General features: G+C 42.2%; 2 protein-coding genes across 3 annotated transcripts in view; one reads left to right on the top strand and one right to left on the bottom strand.

Moving 5' to 3' along the window:
- Positions 1-16,359, top strand: part of Trim37 (tripartite motif containing 37) — a 166,084-nt gene extending 149,725 nt beyond the window's left edge. Inside the window, exon 25 of one of the 2 annotated variants that reach the window (XM_008842677.3) lies at positions 16,299-16,359. In XM_008842677.3, coding sequence (XP_008840899.1) covers positions 16,299-16,344 — 46 coding nt within the window. In that variant the 3' untranslated portion in view covers positions 16,345-16,359. Of the gene's footprint in view, positions 1-10,918; positions 10,938-16,298 lie in introns of those variants that run through there. The other variant, XM_029568086.1, reaches the window with a different exon arrangement.
- The window catches only part of Ppm1e (protein phosphatase, Mg2+/Mn2+ dependent 1E), a 177,738-nt gene that overhangs the window by 14,355 nt on the left and 144,770 nt on the right, over positions 1-18,613 (bottom strand). Inside the window, exons 2-3 of the mRNA XM_008842676.2 lie at positions 13,995-14,113; positions 3,206-3,405 (exon numbers count right to left, since the gene is read on the bottom strand). Of these exons, the coding sequence (XP_008840898.1) occupies positions 3,206-3,405; positions 13,995-14,113 (319 nt within the window). The remainder of the gene's footprint in view (positions 1-3,205; positions 3,406-13,994; positions 14,114-18,613) is intronic.

Below are 18,613 nucleotides of genomic sequence, written 5' to 3' on the forward strand. Positions count from 1 at the left end.
TGAGACAGGGTCTCATGTAGCCCAAGCTAGACTCAAACTCGCTGTGTAGCCAGGGCTGGACCTTGAATTCCTCGTCCTCCTGTCTCACCTTTTGAATGCTGGGATTATAGGTGTGTGCCATCACACCAGGTGTAAATCATTTTCATATCTGTCAGGTAGAGATGAGATGCCACAAGAACATCTGTACTTTGAAAAGGGTCTCATTAACAAAATATCCACATGTAAATGTCCAAGAATAATGGTAATGCCCAAATATGATGAAATATATATCTACTTAAATTACAGCTAGTTCATCTTACAATTTAAGCAAAATAATACATAATGCCAGTGAAGACTGACTAAATAGAATTGGCTAGTAATAATCCTGACATGTAGAATTTCTATCTAGACTAAAATAGTACTTGATTTTAAACAACTCAGTATAAATTAGGGAAAAAAGAACAGCAAGTAGGTGTCTTTCAAAAAGTAGTATAGCCGGGTGTGGTGGCGCACGCCTTTGGCCCCAGCACTTGGGGGGCAGAGACAGGCAGATCTCTGTGAGTTCGAAGCCAACCTGGTCTACATAGCGAGTTCAGGTCAGCTGGAACTACAGGGAGACGCTGTTTCAAAAAGACCAAAATAAAAAGTAGTATAAGGCCAGGGATGTAGATCAGTGGTAGAGTACTTAGCTAGCATGTGTGTGGCCCCAGCACTGCACTCATTTTCTTTTTAAATGGCATAGCTTCTTTAAAAGGAAAAAAGTTTTTCTAGTAATGTATAATTTATTTAAAATAGTAAGCATAGGACCAGAGAGATGGCTCAGTGGTTAAGAGCACTGGCTCTTCTTGCAGAGGACTTAGGTTTCAATTCTCAGCACCCACATGGTGGCTAAAAACCATCTGTAACTCCAGTTCCAAGGATCCAACACCCTGTTCTGACATTCTCGGGTCACACGTACACTTACATACATTCAGGTAATATACTCATACACATGAAAAAAAATTTTTTTTAATTGTAAGCATGGGCTAGGTATAGTGGTGCACGCCTTTAATCCCAGCCTTCTAGAGGCACAGGCAGGTGGATTTCTATGAGTTTGAGGCCAGTAAGGCCTACACAGTGAGTTCCAGGTCAACCAGGCCTAAACAGTGAGACTTTGTCTCAAAAAAAAATGTAAAGCCAGGCGTGGTGGCGCATGCCTTTAATCCCAGCACTTGGGAGGCAGAGGCAGGCGGATCTCTGTGAGTTCAAGGCCAGCCTGGTCTACATAGTGAGTTCCAGGCCAGCTGGGGCTACAGGGAGACCCTGTCTCAAAAAGACCAAAAAGAAAAAGTAAAGTATGAAGAAAATAAATACCACTACAATCCCACCATCATAGATAACCACAATATCTATATATCCATGGTCTGGTTTTGCTTGGATTTTTTTTTTTTTAATTGTTTGGAATGCTAAGGATCAAACCTAGGACTTCGGGTATGCTAGACAAACATTTTACCCCTGAGCTACACATCCCCAGCTATAAATATAAATGCATACTTTTGATTTTTGAGATGGTCTTGCCTTGTAGCCAAACTGACCTTGAACTCTAGATCCTCCTGCCTCAGCCTTCAGAGTACAGGATTACAGGTGTGCAGCAGCACTGATATATTTTCAAAGTCAGGATTATAGTATACATGAAATTTTATGTCTTGCTTTTTGTCATTTATGCCATTAGCATTTCTGCATGTCAATAAGTATTGCTCAAGGTCGTTATCATAAATGGATTATGACGCGCATCCTTGAGCATGCCATCATTTTTTCCCTTTAATGATTTTTAGATAATTTCCAATTTTTTATTAATAATGTATTAAACATTTTAAAAAACATATTAATAAGACTTTTTTTTTTTTTTGGTCTTTTTGAGACCAGGGTCTCCCTGTAGCCCCAGCTGTCCTGAAACTCACGATGTAGACCAGGCTGGCCTTGAACTCAAAGATCCACCTGCCTCTGCCTCCCGAGTACTGGGATTAAAGGCATGCGCCACCACGCCCAGCAAGACTTCTTATTTTATATATGCACGTATATATGACTTCTGTATTTCTTTTTCATTGTGATATCAGATCAAAGGTAGGAAACTATAAAACTATAAATATTTGTTGCCTTCAAAACCTGTTTTGCTACATCAAGGTGCTTCTTTCTGAGTTAGGCCTTTGGGCTAGTTTTCAAATTCAGAGACAAAATGAAAACCAGCCATGTCAACAAGCCAGCAATAAGGCCCTTAATCTGAGTGTACTCTTCAAGTAAGTGTAGTGACACAGAGACTGTTTATGAAGAGGCCTTTGGATTATATTTGCGCAGATGTGGAAATGAAGGTATCAGCTTCTGTCTTTGTAAGCTCTGACTGCCAGCCTGCCATCACTGCTGCTGATTAGCTCTTAACAGCTGCTGAGTGAAGAATGCTGTGCCCTGTTCAGGTGCTACATTGGAATGTTCAAGTTACACTAAGGAGAGCTGTGCAGTATACAAGTGCTACGTTGTATATTCAAGTTATGGACTTAAAAGAGGAAGAAAAGGCAAGTAACAAGCAAAGGAAACAAACCTACCTCTGTTTGCATTAGCATAATACATTTAATAGAAAAAGAAGGGGAAGATGGCAAGAAAATGGTTATGAAGCTGACAAGGCTCCTGTGGATCCAATCTGTCAGTCACAGATTTGTGAATATAATTCCAACTACTTTCCTATCTCAAAGAGCATGATTTCAAAATCACATAAAATCAAAAAATTGTCTCAGCCTTAAATTTATTCTTTTATGTTTGTGTTTTGTGTTGCTTCAGCAACACAGTACATTGGGAATTTAATAAACACTGCTTGATTTTACTGTACAAATATTTTCCTTTAAAAAACAGCTTTATTTGAGATATGATAGTTTTCTAACTATATGCAAATAGAACAGCTTTAGAAGCTTACACAAGAAACATAACTTTCCTTGCCTTCTAGCCTTCATGGATGGGAACTGGGTGTCTGGAAGAGATTTTTACTTTCCCATTTTGAACCATGTGAACTTATTAAAAATAACATAATGTTCCCAATTTGGAATGATTTGAACTTACTTAAAATAACAAAATAGTTCTGTTTTTTAATGCAAGCAAATTTGCAGTCAGCCTCCCTCCATCCTATCATAGACTGTAGGAACACTAGATCTCCATTCTAACAGGACCATATCTCACTGAATCCAGAAGTGCCCTTTACCTCTAGGTTGAAGAGCATATTAAAGTCAGGAATGCAGACATGTTTATCCTCCATTTTCCTGCGCATGTTTTTGATGGCATGGATGGATGTCTCATAATAAAGCTGGGGCCTCCTGCGGAGAGGGAAGTCTTTCACCCAGCTGCAGCAAATCTCGTGTAGTTTGCTGAAGACAGAACGGGCCAATTTCACTGTCTCAATCTCTGTGAAGGAAACAGAAACCCCCGATGAAGAGCCGAGCAACACTGCTTCTCTTTCATCTGCTTGTAGGACAGAAGTAGGTCACCTTCATCAAGCTCCTCCTTAACAGAAGAAATTCTTCCTCAAGGAAAAATGCAGCTTCTGAAGAGAGGAAATGGCAGCCTACCTAGTAGAAAACCACCACCAGCAGCTGCCACCTGCCTTGTGTGACAGGAGAACACCTCTGGTCAGGGCTGGATCTGTTTCCAGGCTTCTCTCCCCGGAGGTGAGCTGGCCTCTGCTCTCTAGTTCACAGCACCCCTTCCTTGTGGGTGGCTGCTGCAGTTATCACATGGAAAGCCAGGCCTTTTAGGCTGGGCAGAATGACTGAAATATGAACATGGTTATTCAGCAACTGGAACAGGAAAGGCGATGAAAACAGCTCACAGACTAGAGCAGTAAGAGTGTACCTTGGTAGCCATTTACCTTTGTTCCTCTCCTTCTGACCTCCTCTTTTACCTTCCGTTTCCCAACTTTTCGCTCTCTTGAAATGAGTATCATTTGGAACTGAGCTACATATTTTTCTTTGATATATTTATTAAAGTTTTAGGCAGTAATTGAGTCAATAGGATAAGTGATAAAAGTTTATTTCTTGGCCAGGCATGGTGGCACATGCCTTTAGTCCCAGCACTTGGGAGGCAGAGGCAGGAGGATTTCTGTTTTGAGTTCAAGGCCAGCCTGGTCTACATAGTGAATGCCAGGTCAGCCAGGGGCTACAGGGCGACCTCTGCTTCAAAAAGACAAACAACAACAACAAAACAACAAAAACCCCACCTGAATGCTGTCTATATGCATGACCCTGGATAGAATAAAAGGGGAGAGCAATCGGAGGAGCAATACTAGCGGGATCTTCGCCTAAGTGTAGTATTTTTTTAAGGCAGAGTCTTATGCAGCCTGGGCTGACCTTGGTCTCTGTTGCCTCCACTTCCCAAGTGCTTACTTCACCTCAACTCTACTACTGACCCATCAGGTAACAGCTGACTTCTGAAGCAGACTTGTGACCCTCAGCAAATGACCAATGTGTAAGCAACATCAAAGGGTATTGGAGAAACTATCTCATCATTAACTGTCTACTCAAGCCGTGTTCTACTCACATAGCAGCTACTCAGCCAAGATTAGGTTTTCCCAGGCTAATATTCTAGATGTGGCTCCTCTATTCCAGGTCAAAAAAAAAAAAAATTGGAACTCTTAAAAAATTACTTGGCTTCGCAAATCAGATGTCACTTGACAGCCTGAGGAAGTGGTGTGGCAGCTGAGCAGGGACTGCAGATGCTTCTGCAGGCCCAGAACAGAAAGGCCGAAGGAGAGAGACTGTATGTTCCTGAGCAGCCTGGGAGCCCTCAGGCCCGCCTCAGCCTGAGTCTGTGACTGCATTTCTCTCTTTTCTTATGCAAAATTCTTACATACTTTTTTCTTTCTTTTTTTTGTAATGCTGGGGCTATGAGAGCCTTGTGTATGTCACGTAAACACTCTACGGACACTCAGTAATATCCTCAGCCTTTTGCAAAATTCTTTTTCAATTATTAAAAAAAATTTTTTTTTGTCTTTGTGAGACAGGGTCTCTCTTGCTTTGTACCCAGACTAACCTTGACCTTGTTATGCAGACCATGCTCATTCCTTCAATTATTTAAATTTTTAAAAAATATTTTATTATTTTTATTTTATGTGTATGTGTGTGTTGCCTTCCTGTAGGTAAGTGCACCCATGTCGTACAATGCTCACAGAGGACAGAAGAGGCTGTTATTGGATCCCTGGGACTGGAGTTAGACAGTTGTTAGCTGCCATATGTGTGCTGGGATTTGAACCCCAGTCTTCTGTAAGAACAACCAGTGTTCTTAACTGCTGAGCCATCTCTCCAGCCCCTCAAAATTCTTTTAAAATGATTATATTCAGAAAGCTGGTTTCAAGTATTTTATTTATGTTTCTTTATTAACAAAGAACAGGGTTGCAAGTATTATTTTGTGGTTTTGTACCCTTTAACATTTTTCTGTTTGTTTTAAGACAGTGTCTTCTTAGCACAGGCAGCTTCCAGTCTCTCAAGTGCTGTGGTTGTGGATATGGACTATCATACCCACCCTGCCCCTAACAATTTTATATATGGAAACAAGAGTATACTTGAAAGAGAAATGAAGTCCAGAGAGCGAATACTGCCTGAGGACATGTATACAAGAAACAGGCCAGTAAACAACTCAGCATTTTGGAGAACAAACTCTAAATGTTTGTTCTTTTAAAGTACTACAAGCTGTAGTAGCTGCTGCAGGAGAGGCTCCCAAATGCAGACCATGACCTCAGGGTGTCCCTGTTTCACCCAGTCACAGCAATGGGTTACAAAACAACTGAGTTCAGAGACGCAGAGGGAAAATGGGAAGGGTGAAACAAATGACTCCCAGCTTATAAACTGTTCCATCACTCTTTGGTTTGTCTGTTATTTTCATTATATAGACCTACACTGTCCAAAGAGGGAGCTACTGGCTACATGTGGATATTTAAATTAAATAAAATTTAAATGTCAGTGCTTGTTTCAAGTGTTCAATGACCAAATGTGGCTAATGGCGACTATACTGAACAACAGAAGCAGGAGAGCTCTCCATTACTGCAATCTCTGTTGACTAGAACTGCTGTAGATGAACTAATAGGGGAAGCAGCTTCCGCTGGGATTTATAAACAGGTTTTTTTTGTTTGTTTGCTTGCTTTTGTTTCCTTCTTTTTCCAAGGCGTATTCTCATTATTTAGCTCAAACTGGTCTGGAACGCCCCACACAGACCAAGCTGGCATTGAACCTGGGGTGATCCTCCTGCCTCTGCCTCTGAGTGCTGGGATTGCAGTATAGCACCATGCCCAGCTCCCCTAAGGTTGAGTAGCTGCTGATCTGCCCTCTGCCACTTGCTCCCTGTGTGCTCATTATACTTTGTACCATCTATTACAACTTTGTTTTTATTTTATGTGTACAAGTGTTTTGCCTATATATATGTATGCATATGTATATATGGATGTATGTACCAGGAAAACCACACGAGGGCATGGAGCCACTATGTGGGTGCTAGGAACCAAACCCAGGTCCTCTGAAAGAACAGTAGGCGCTCTTAAACACTGAGCCATTTCTCTAGCTCTCAGTCTACTATAACTCTTGAACCACATTTGTAACAGTAGATATGGCTGATAACATTTATTATGCATTTCTGTCTCTAGAACACTTCACAAAGGTAAACTTTATTTAAAGTCCATTTCATTTCCCAACTAGACTGCAGATAGACTGCCTTAATTATGCTGATTAGTCATAGTACAATACCTTGCATATAGCAGGGACTCATTAGATGTTTGGTGAATAAATGAGCATGTAAACTAAATAAGCATTAAAATATTTATAAACTCCTTGATTGGCTACTCTGCTTCACTTATTTCTCCATCTGCTTTTACTGTGATGTATGCTTTAACAGCAGACTTGTTTTCCTTTCTGTTACTCTTTTTTGTTAAAAAATTTTTTTTCTATTTTTTAAATTTTTTTTATTTTATGTGTATGAGTGTATTGCCTGCATGTAGGTAAGTGCACCCATGTCATGCAATGCCCGCAGAGGTCAGAAGAGGCTGTCGGATCCCCTGGGACTGGAGTTATGGACAGCTGTTAGCTGCCATGTGGGTGCTGGGATTCCACAAGAACAACCAGTGTTTTTAACCGCTGAGCCATCTCTCCAGCCCCTATTTCTATTTTTAAAAAATATTTTATTTATTATTTTTATTTTGTGTATGAGCATATTGCCTGCATGTGCCATAGAGGTCAGAATAGGGCTTCAGATTCCCCTGGAACTGGAGTTAAGGATGGTTTATAGCCACCATGTGGGTGCTGGGAATCAAACCCGGGTCTTCTGCAAGAGCAGTCAGTGCTCTTGACCACTGAGCCATCTCTCCAGCCCCTATTATTTCTATTTTACATGTATGAGTATATTTCCTGCATGTTTGTAAGTGTACCCATGTCATGCAAAGCCCACAGAGGTTAGAAGGGCATCAGATCCCCCGGAACTGGAGTTATTGACAGTTGTTAGCTGTCATATCGGTGCTGGGAATCAAACCCAGGCCCTCTGAAAAAGCAGTCAGTGCTTTTAACCTCTGAGCCATCTCTCCAGGCCCTCCTTTCATTTTGTGTGTGGCAGTGGCATGGTGTATTCTGTGTCCATGTTCGTGGGGGGGGGCATAGGTCAATGCCAGTGTCATCTATCATCTACCACCTTACTGTCTGAGACAGGGTCTCTGAATTTGAAACTCACTGGTTCAGCAAGACTAGCTAACCAATGGGCTAAGGGATAATGTCTGCTTCCCCAGCACCAGGATCCCAGAGGTATATTACCATGCCCAGCTGTTGACATGGCTGTTGGGGGCTGAACTCACCTTTTCATGTTACTGAATGAGCCATCTCCCCAGCCTGTTACTCTTAATTTTAAAGGCATACTTCAGTCAGGTGTGGTGTCACACCTCCGTAATCCCAGCACTGAGTGGGAGGCAGAAGCAGGAGGATCTGGAGCAAGGCCAGCTTCTATTACAGAGTGAGTTTGAGACCAGCTTGGGCTACAGGAAACCCTGTCTTAGAAAGCCAACACAGGTGCACTCACATACATGCAGGCAATACACTCATACACATAAAATTAAAATAATAAATATTTTTTTTAAAAGCCAAATAATTTTTTTTTGGAGGCAGGGTCTTACTATGTAGCCCTGGCTAGCCTGCAACTCACAATTTAGACTAGGCTGGCCTCTCAGAGATCCACCTGCCTCTGAAGTGCTGGGATTAAAGGCACCATGCTACCATGAGCTGGGAATGGAGACATATGCCTTTAATCCTAGCCTTAGGTGGGTCTTTGTGAGTTTGAGTTCTAGGTCAGCCAGTGCTTGTTACATTGTGAGACCCTGTCTAAAAAATTTTTAAAAAAAGAAAAAGAAAAAAGGGGGAAAGTATGTGATTTGTGTAGTTTGAAATGTTTATTTTTCCAGATGAACTTTCTAATCATTTTTCCAGATTTGGGTAGAAAAACCCTTCATTGTGTTTAGGATCACACTGATTTTATAGATTGATAGTAAAATTGAAATCTTTTTCATACTGAGTCTTATCCAAGAACAATTTATATTATTTAATTAATTTACATATTTCTCTTTTTTCAGTGGATTACTGACAGATTCTTCATGTTTTTCTTTCATGGTGTTGGGGATTAAACCCAGGCCCTTCCACATTCTGTTTGACAAGCACAGGCACTTAACACTTGACACTCACCCCCACAATCCAATTCTTTCTTTTGTTTTGGAGACAGGGGCCTCCTTATGTAGCCCAGGCTAGCCTCAGAGCTCACAGTCCTCTGGACCCTCCTGAGCATCTGGTACCTTAGGCTGCGCTACTGCGCCCAGCTTCTGCATGTTAATCACCTGTGTCTGGTGGTTTTCTCTACTTGTAACTTGAAAACTTCCCTTCACGTGTTACTGCGGATGCTGCGAACACTGCTCCTTTCTTCTTCTCTACCTCAGTCCACGTGGGTCTTGGAGTAAAACATGATTCATTTCTAACCAACTAGAGAATCACAGTCCTCTGCACACAGTGACTGGCTCAGAAATGAAACTATCCAAGCAGGGCCAGTTAAGAGTAAATCCTGTGGCTTCTAGAGGAGCAACTGAGAAAAGCTAATCTTGTTTTTCTGCTCAATATGAAAATAAAATCAAAATGAAAGATAGTTCAGCTGAGTGCTGACGCAATACTGGGTTTGTCTGATGCCACCTAAAGGTACCTGTGCTGTCCTTGACAAATTATTTTACTGAAGCCAATTTGACTTGTGGTAATTAACAGCCGAAAGTATACATTAAGCATAAATACTAGATTTTGATTTGAGCCAAATTCTGCCTATACTATACACCCTTGGTAACATACTGGTTGAGAACTGGGGAAATGGCTCCGTGGACAGGACGCTTGCTACCAAGCCTGACGACCTGAGTTCAATGATCTTCAGGATCCTCGTGGTGGAAGGAGAGAAATAGCTCCCATAAGTTATCCTCTGACTGCCACATATGTGTAGTGATGCCACACACAATAAATAATGGTAAAAAATTTTTAAATAACTACTGATTGAACTCTTTTAGTCAATATACAAATACTTTTAACTTTGCTTATTTATTTGTTGGTTTGCTTGCTTGTTTTTGGAAATAGGGCTTCCCATGTATCCCAGGCTACCTCTCAAGCTTGAGGTCCTCCTGCCTCTGCCTCTTGAGTTCTGCAATTACAGACTTGTGCCACTAACCTGGCTTATTTAAGATTTTCACATTGATTACTAAGGATGGATTCTTCCATTTTTTAAATTTATTTTTATTTTATGTATATGAGTGGTTTGCCTGCATATATGTAAGTGTACCATGTGCATGCCTGTGCCCTCTCAGAGGCCGAAAGAGGGCATCAGATTGTTAGCTACCATGTGGGTGCTGGGAATTGAATCTGAGTCCTTCGGAAGAGCAGTAAGTACTCTTAATCACTAAGCCATCGCTCCTGCTCCAGAGTCTTCCTTCTTTAGCTCTGTGTTAGGCAGGTTTTGGTGTCAACATTATGGTATTTTTCTTCTTTGTCCAATTAGAATATTCATTCTAAAAAGCACTGGAATGGATCATTAATGTTTGAAGATGTTCACCTGTAAATCTCCTCCTCTGCCTGTTTTTTCTCTGACAGTTTTCTCCATCTCTTTCTTAGATAAACTTGGTCAATTTAAATTTTCCTAGGAAATATCCAAGTTTTCAAATTTATTTACATTTCATAATTCTGTTACTTTCCTCACAGTAGTGATAACTTTCCCTTGTTTTTGTTTTCATTGAGACATTGCAAATTATACTTCTATTTAAATTAAATCAAATTATATTTCTATTAAGACAAGGTCACTCGGATATTCTGCTAGCAGTGACAAACATGTAAAGAACTTTAAGAGTTCTTTGTTTTGTTTTGTTTGGTTTTGTTTTTGCCCTTTTTTGAGACAGGGTCTCCTTGTAGCCCCAGCTGTCCTGGATCTCACTGTGTAGACCAGGCTGGCCTCGAACTCACAAAGATCCGCCTGCCTCTGCCTCCCAAGTGCTAGGATTAAAGGCGTGTGCCACAACGCCCAGCCATTTTGTTTTTTTTTTTTTAAGATAGTGTCTTACAAAGTGGCTGAGGCTGGTCTGGAACCTGCCCAACCTCCCTGGTGCTGGACTCACAGGCTTATACACTACCACGCCCAGCTCAAATTGCTTTATTTATTGGTTTTTAATTTTATGTGTATGAGTGTATTTCCTGCATGTATATAAGTGCACTTGTGTCATGCAATGCCCACAGAGGTCAGAAGAGTGTTGAATTCCCCTGGAACTGGACGGTTTAGCTGCCACGGGGGTGCTGGAATTTGAATCCAGGTCCTCTGCACGAGCAGCCAGTGCTCTTAACTGCTGAGTCCCTCAAGTTGCTTCTTTTTACATACTTTTTTTTAGATAATGAAGAAGAGGGACAAAAAGGCATTTGAGAGGGGTCAGCGCCATCAACTGCAGGCCCTGTGCAGTATGCCATCTTCCCACAGTAATGTATTTAATGTACAGATAAACACCGTGTCCCCTGAAGAGACTCTCCTGTGGGTGTTTCACACCTAGTGACTTGTGTTAAATAAAGGATTTGCAAATAGTTTAGAATTACAGTGGAGTCTGAATCTCAGTAGCATGGAGACATTTCTAAGTGATCTCCAGGAAAAAATTGTAAATCCGAATGATGGATGACATCCCCCAAAGAAAAGCCCATTATTTTGCTTTCTTCATCTTACAGGGGTCACACATCCCTTCCCAGGTCGGCATGTAGGGCAGTACTTCTTGCTACAGTCTACTGCAAGAGTGCTGAAGGACATTAGCGTACAGATAATAGCCACTTCAGATGGAAAAATAAAATAAAACAAGGGGCGTGAAAAAGGGAAAATCATCCCAAGTAGCAGTCCACCCCCTCGCAGCTGTAAATTACTCATCAGTCGTTAATGTCACCATGCGGAGCTGGAACTGAGTCAGCCATCACCGCAGTGAAGCAGAATTTAAGCTTGCTCACTAGTCTTTTCATTACAAGGGTGTTACTTTATGCATCAGTACCAGAGGAAAGACCAGTGCTCTGTAGAAGGAAATCTATTCAACTTGGCTCTGGGACAGTTTGGCTCTAGGTGAATCAATTATCCTAAGTAAAAACAAGCAGTAATTCCTTCCTTGATAATTGTCTGTCCCAGATGATCTAAAAGCTAAAGGAAGAGCAGGAGTGTTTACTTGTATGTCCGCCTCATAGTCTCTGGAATTCCTTTCAATTTATTATATATGCTTTGTTTTTTATGTGTCATATTGATGAGCAAAAGCTTAGAACAAACAGAATAGTCTGGGCTTTATAACAGACGCTGTGATCCCAGAACTCAGGAGAGGACAGTGGGAGACTAGAGCAGGATAGACTGAAGCCTAAGTCTACATAGTTGAGATCCTGTCTGAAAGCAAAAAGAATACCAATGAAGTATTACCCTTAAAATGTGGGGGTAGTAGACTGGGGTGCTACTCAGTTGGTAGACCACATACTTAGCATTCACAATGCCCTGGGTTCCATTCCCAGCACTGAAAAAGCAAGTGTGTGGTGGGGTAGTAATTCTCGGATTTTTATGCGAAGTTTTTTTAAACCCTGTCAAGTATAAGGCTAATACATTAACAAATTTGCCTTGATTAAGGAACTGAAGGTGGAGTTGGTGGCACATGCCTGTAGTCCAGTTGCTCAGGTTGCTGAGGTGGGAGGACAGATTTAAGGCCAGCCTGGGCAACTTGGCAAGACCCTATCTCAAAATGAAACTTATAATAGCGTGCGTGCGTGTGCGTGCGTGTGTGTGTGTGTGTGTGTGTGTGCGTGCGTGCGTGTGTGTGTGTGTGTGTGTGTGTGTGTGTACGCACAGCTCAGCAGTGGAGCACTTGCTTCTATATCATGTTTGTGTCCTTGGGCTCAATTCCATTAGTGCCTGAGTTGAGGGTGGGAGGGGCTACTGAGTCTCATAACCTTACTACCAACAAAGATGTACAGTGATCCATGCAATTAAATAGTGTATTTGTCAGAACTCTCTTTTGGTACATTTAGAATTTAACAACATTAACGAGTTTTGTTACAACTGACTTTTAAAGAAAAATTATTACATTGTTTTACTTCTATCTTTAAAGATAAGAGTTTTCCTTAAATGCTGTCTTCACCCACTCATCTTTGTTGTACATTAAATTTTTTTTTTTGTCTTTTTTTTGAGACAGGGTCTCCTGGTAGTCCCAGCTGTCCTGGAACTCACTATATAGACCAGGCTGGCCTTGAACTCACAGAGATCTTCCTTCCTCTGCCTCCCAAGTGCTGGGATTAAAGGTGTACACCACTACACCTGGCTAAACTTAAAGGCTGAGGCTAAGAGCTAAACTTGCCTTTTTTAAAACACTGAGACAAGGTCTTGCTCATTGTTTAAGCCTACCTGAAACTAGACCCAAGCAGCCAGGGCTGCAGGCACCGGGGACTATGCCCAACTCTTGTGGATTCATTTTTACAGCCCTACCATTTGTCTAGATGGTGGTGAAAATTTCTTGTTGTTTCAATTACCTTCCACTTATTTTGCTACCTTTTTCAAAATATGCTTGGATTGTCTATCTTCTTTTTTAATTTTTTTTTTATTTTTTTATGTGTATGCGTGTAATGCCTGCATGTAGGTAAGTGCACCCGTGTCCAGCAATGCCCATGGAGGTCAGAAGAGGCTGTCGGATCCCCTGGGACTGGAGTTATAGACAGTTGTTAGCTGCCATGGGGGTGCTGGGATTCAAACCCAGGTCTTCTGCAAGAACAACCAGTGTTCTTAACCACTGAGCCATCTCTCCAGCCCCGGATTTTCTATCTTGCTTCTTTTTATTCACTTAAAAATTTTTTCTTAGCCAGCATGCCTTTAATCTCAGTACTCGGGAGGCAGAGGTGGGCGGATCCCTGTGAGGTCAAGATATAGTGATTTCCAGGCTGGCTGGGGCTACAGGAGACCCTGTCTTTAAAAAAACTATTCTAGCCAGGCGTAGTGGCGCACACCTTTGAACCCAGTACTCAGGAGGCAGAGGCAGGCAGATCTCTGTGAGTTCAAGGCCAGCCTGGTCTACATAGTGAGTTCCAGGACAGCTGGGGCTACAGGGAGACCCTGTCTCAAAAAGACCAAAAATTAAAAAAAGGTTTTTTCCAGGGGCTGGAGAGATAGCTTAGTGATTTAGAGCACTTGACTGCTCTTGCAGAGGACCCAGGTTTGGTTCCTAACACCCACATGGCAGCTAACAACCCTACCTCCACAGGTATTGCATGCATGAGTGCATTTACATACATGCAAGCAAAACACTCATACACATAAAATAAAATAAATTTAAAAACCAATTTCCTTACTACCACTATATAGTCAGTAGTGGGTAAATATAATTGGATCTCATATGCCACAGATATTTTGGACTACTATACACAGAATATTTTAGTATCTTCAAGCAGATAATGTGGAAAGGTGCTCACCCACAGTCCCTTCTGTGCCGTCCGTTTCCTTTGGGATGCAGTGTGCAGAAAGGTCACTCTGGAGGACTTCATCTGATGTGGCTCTGGCTAAAGCAGCAGCCAAAAAGGAAGGGCAGTTACTGAAAGAGAAGCACAAGGCTATTCTCAGTGAGAACTTGGAAGTGATGCACTTAACATTGTAAGTATAAACTGTATTATCTCAAAATTGTCCCTTTAGGCCGGGTGTGGTGGCATATGCTTTTAGTCCCAGCCTTTAATCCCAGCACTCTGGGAGGCAGAGGCAGGCGGATCTCTGTGAGGTCAAGGCCAGCCGGGTCTACATAATGAGTTCCAGGACAGCTGGGGCTACAGGAAGACCCTGTCTCAAAAAGACCAAAAAAAAAAAAAAAAAAATTGTCCCTTTAAACAACATCAGTAAACAGTTCATATTACAGGGCACTCTGGCGTTGGATAGATATTGGTGAATATCAGAGACAGTCCCTGAGCTAGTGGAGTGTTCCATCTGGCTAGGGGGCTAGATGGTAAACAATTAACAGGATACAACTTAGAAGAGGGATACATTTTACAAAGTTAACAATAGGGTGGCAGAATACCAGAGTGTAGTACGTAGTTTGACTGACCAGTCATGCCATACCTCTAAATACAAAAGAAACTGATTTATTTGGAAGTGGTAAGTCAGGATGCTTTAGGCAGAGGGAACACATTATGAGAGCCTACTGCATTTGAGGAACCAAAAGATGCTTGGAGAAGGCGAGGCTAGTGGGTAAAAGTCAAAGTAACAAGAAGTACAGTCAGTCAGAGGGAGAGGCCAAGGCCCTTTAGACCATAGTAACAGAGCTGGATTTCACTCAAAGGGTGACAAGAGGTCACAGAAAATTTTGAGCAAGAAAGTGCCACAGTGAAGCACAAACTAAAGTTGCCTTTGGCTACTGCATCAAGGAGAAGAAAGGATAAAGAATGAAGGACATTGCTAAATCCACGGGAGAAGAAAAAGCAGTGTGGAGAATATCAAACATGCTGACAATGGGGTGCAGACTGAGAAAGCGGGGGAAAAGAATCAAGACTGAGTCCTGAGTTTTGGTCTGAGCAGCAGGAGTGGGAGAACATGAGCCAGGACAGGGGCAGGTTAGGGTTAGGTTTGAGGAGGAAGTGGGGTAAAGGAGAAAACAATGCGTAGGAGATATTTATAAAGGTACAAAATGGTTAACGGACTATTCTACAACAGTGCTCAGAGATGTTAGAAAATTGGGAAATCAGGAATGTACTGGTCTTTAAAGCTATGGGAACAGAAAGACATCTGCTCTGGGTCAGTGACGCCTTTGTATGCCCTGCTTTTTCCTTTTGGAATGGGAATTATCCTGTGCTTCATCTTTTTATATGCTGTGGAACAGTGGGAGGATTACTTGCCTTTTAGTGCCTAAGTCTTCAGATCAAGTGGAACTGTAGGCATGGAATCTCACTGACACATAGCCTGACCTCACTGAAATCCTGACCTTCAAGCCTGAGTCTGATGCCATCATGTGCTAAGATTTTAAGCGACATTAGCGGGGAGGTGAGTGAATTTAGCATGTGAGAGGATGTGAACTGGAAGAAGACTGTGGCAGGTTGTTCTTCTACAGAAGGCCACTGCAGCATTTCTGGTCCCATACTTATTTATGTAGTACTGGGCTCTAAGTCAGGGCCTCAGGCATGCCCTAAGCATGTGCTTTGCCACTGAACTAGCCCCTGGCTCAAGCTATTTTAGAACCTTGTCATTTCACATAAAGTAGAGTTTGTTTCTCTTTATATGTGGTAAGACTTAGTGACTATTTTGGTTTGCTTTTTAAAAAAATATTTTATTTGCTTATTTTTAAAAATATTTTATAGCCAGGCATAGTGGTACATGCCTTTACTCCCAGCTGCAGAGGCAAGTGGATCTCTGTGAATTCAAGGCCACCCTGGTCTATATAGTAAGTTTTAGGCCAGCTGGGGCAACAGGGAGACCTTGTCTCACAAAAGACCAAAAAAAATTTTTTTTATTTTTATTTTATGCGTATGAGTGTATTGGCTGCATGTATGTAAGAGCACCTGTGTTGTACAATGCCCATGGAGGACAGAAGAGGGTGCTGGATTCCCTGGAACTGGAGTTACAGATGGTTGTTAGCTGCCATATGGGTGCTGGGAATTGAACCCAGGTCCTCTACAAGAGCAATCAGTGCTCTTAACCATAAGCCATTTCTCCAGCCCCTACTTTGATTTTCTTAAGGCAAACTTAGGTCCCATGGGTGTCCTTGGCTTCCTCTTCCTTTCTTCCTCTCCCTCTAGCCTGCCTGTTCTTAGAACTCAGCAGCCATATTATGAGGAAGCCTAACCAGCCCACCTGGAGAAACCACATGTACAGAGTCTCGTGGATAACCCCAGCTGACAGCTACCAACAGCTGCCTGACTTGCAAGTGCACAGGACTTCAGATGACACCAGTCCCAGCCTGAGTCTTCAGATGAAGTTCCAGATGTCACAGAACAGAGATGGGGACTCTGCTGTACCCATCTGAAGTTCTGACCCAAAGAAACTTCAGTATAATAAATGACTTTAATTATAACACTAAGTTTTATTGTAACTTTTATCAGCCACAGTAACTGAAAACCCACTATTTTATAGTTTAGTAGAAGACGAGGACCCTATAAAGACTGAGAGGGAAGAGTAACCTAAGTAGGAGAATCAAGAGAGGAGAGCACTTGAAGGTAATGGTCGATGCTGTCAATCCTGCAGAGAGGTAAAGAGGAAATGAACACCTAACCTAATAATATGTAAATAAGTGATCACTGATTGAGTGTCAAGGTAATTCAATGGGGGAAAGAACCATCTCAATAAATGGTCTGGACAAAAAAAAGGATAGAAAGAAGAAAAGAAAGAATGGCTGGAGAGATGGCCCAGTGGTTAAGAGCACTGACTGCTCTTGCAGAGGGCCCGGGTTCAATTCCCAGCACCCATATGGCAGCTAACAACCATCTGTAACTCCAGTTCCAGGGAATCCAGCACCCTCTTCTGTCCTCTGTGGGCACTGTACAACACAGGTGCTCTTAAATACATGTAGGCAGACACAGCTTCCTGGAGCCATCAGCTTGCCTGGGTAAATTTGGCTGTGCCCACTGCGCCTTGACTCCCCCAGCCTCATTCACCCTCCAAGCTCCCCAACCCCATCTCTCCTCCTAGCAGGGGGACTGGCCCATCTCTTGTTGTGACACCCCAGACCTCTGGATTGACCTTTTGGTCCAAATTCCCCACTGCTTCCTGATCCTTTGCATCTAGACCAACCTAATTCCTCCCCAAAGTCCCTAGGAGCCCTCAGGCCTCTTCTCATCCCCATCTCCCTTTGCATCCCTGGGGGCCAGCATCTTTCCTGGGCCCTGCTCCCAGGCCAGCTCAGCCCTCAAATTCCTGAGGCCAGCATCTTTCCTGGAGGGATCCAGACCTCAGGAGAAAGCCTGAGAGCATTTGATCCTCATCTGACTTGGGCCTTTGTGGGAACTCCTGAGCAGCAAGATGAAAGCAATTTGGCCACTCCAATATAAAATCAAAAGAGAGGACTGAAGCCTGGGGAAGGCTTGAGTCTCACACAAGAATCAGAAACTACCAAAGAAATCCATGTGTCAAAGTCACAGAGAAAAAATAATAACATCAAAAACCAAAATAATATATCCTCACCAAGTACCAACAGTCCTCTAGAGGAGTACTATGAGAAGCCCTAGAGATAACACAGGACATGGAACTCAAAAGAACAATTATAAACATGATGAAAGAATTCAGTGAATTTTTAAAGAAATATTTTATGCCAGGAGTGGTGGTGCACACCTTTAGTCCCAGCACTCGGAAGGCAGGTGGATCTCTGTGAGTTCAAGGCCAGCCTGGTCTACATAGGGAGTTCCAGGACAGCTGGGACTACATGGAGGCCCTGTCTCAAAAAAACAAAAAAATTATTATTATTATTTTATGTGCATGCCTGTATTGCCTGCATACAGGTAAGTGCACCCATGTTGTGCAATGCCTGTGGAGGACAGAAGAGGCCATTGGATCCCCTGGAACTGGAGTTACAGACAGTTGTTAGCTGCCATGTGGGTGCTGGGAACTGAACCCGGGTCTTCTGCAAGAACAACCAGTGTTCTTAACTGCTGAGCCATCTCTCCAGCACAAATTCAGTGAATTTAAAGAACACATAAAGAAAGGAATCAAAGAAATGAAAGAAGATAGGGATAAACTTCTGAATGAATTCAGAAAAGAGTTAGAAATACTGAAGAATACTCAGGCTGAAATGAAGAAGGAAGTGAAACACTCAGTAAGCTGATTAGAAATGATGGGAGCCTCCCTCACCAATAGGATGAATGAAATGGAAACAGAATATCAAAAGTGGAAGATAAAGTGGATGAATTAGGCCACTCAAGCAAAGATCATGAAAAATTTAAGAAAACACAAGAATGGAATATGCAGGAATTGTGTGACACCATAAAAAGACCAAACTTATGAATCATAGGCTTACAGGAAAGAGAAGAATCTCAGGATAAAGGTATGGACCAGATCTTCAACAGGATTGTAGGAGAAATTTTCACAAAATTAACAAAAGACATGCCCATAGAAACACAAG

Source organism: Nannospalax galili, unplaced genomic scaffold (assembly GCF_000622305.1).
Source record: "Nannospalax galili isolate Female #2095 unplaced genomic scaffold, S.galili_v1.0 scaffold879, whole genome shotgun sequence".
NCBI lineage: Eukaryota > Metazoa > Chordata > Mammalia > Rodentia > Spalacidae > Nannospalax > Nannospalax galili.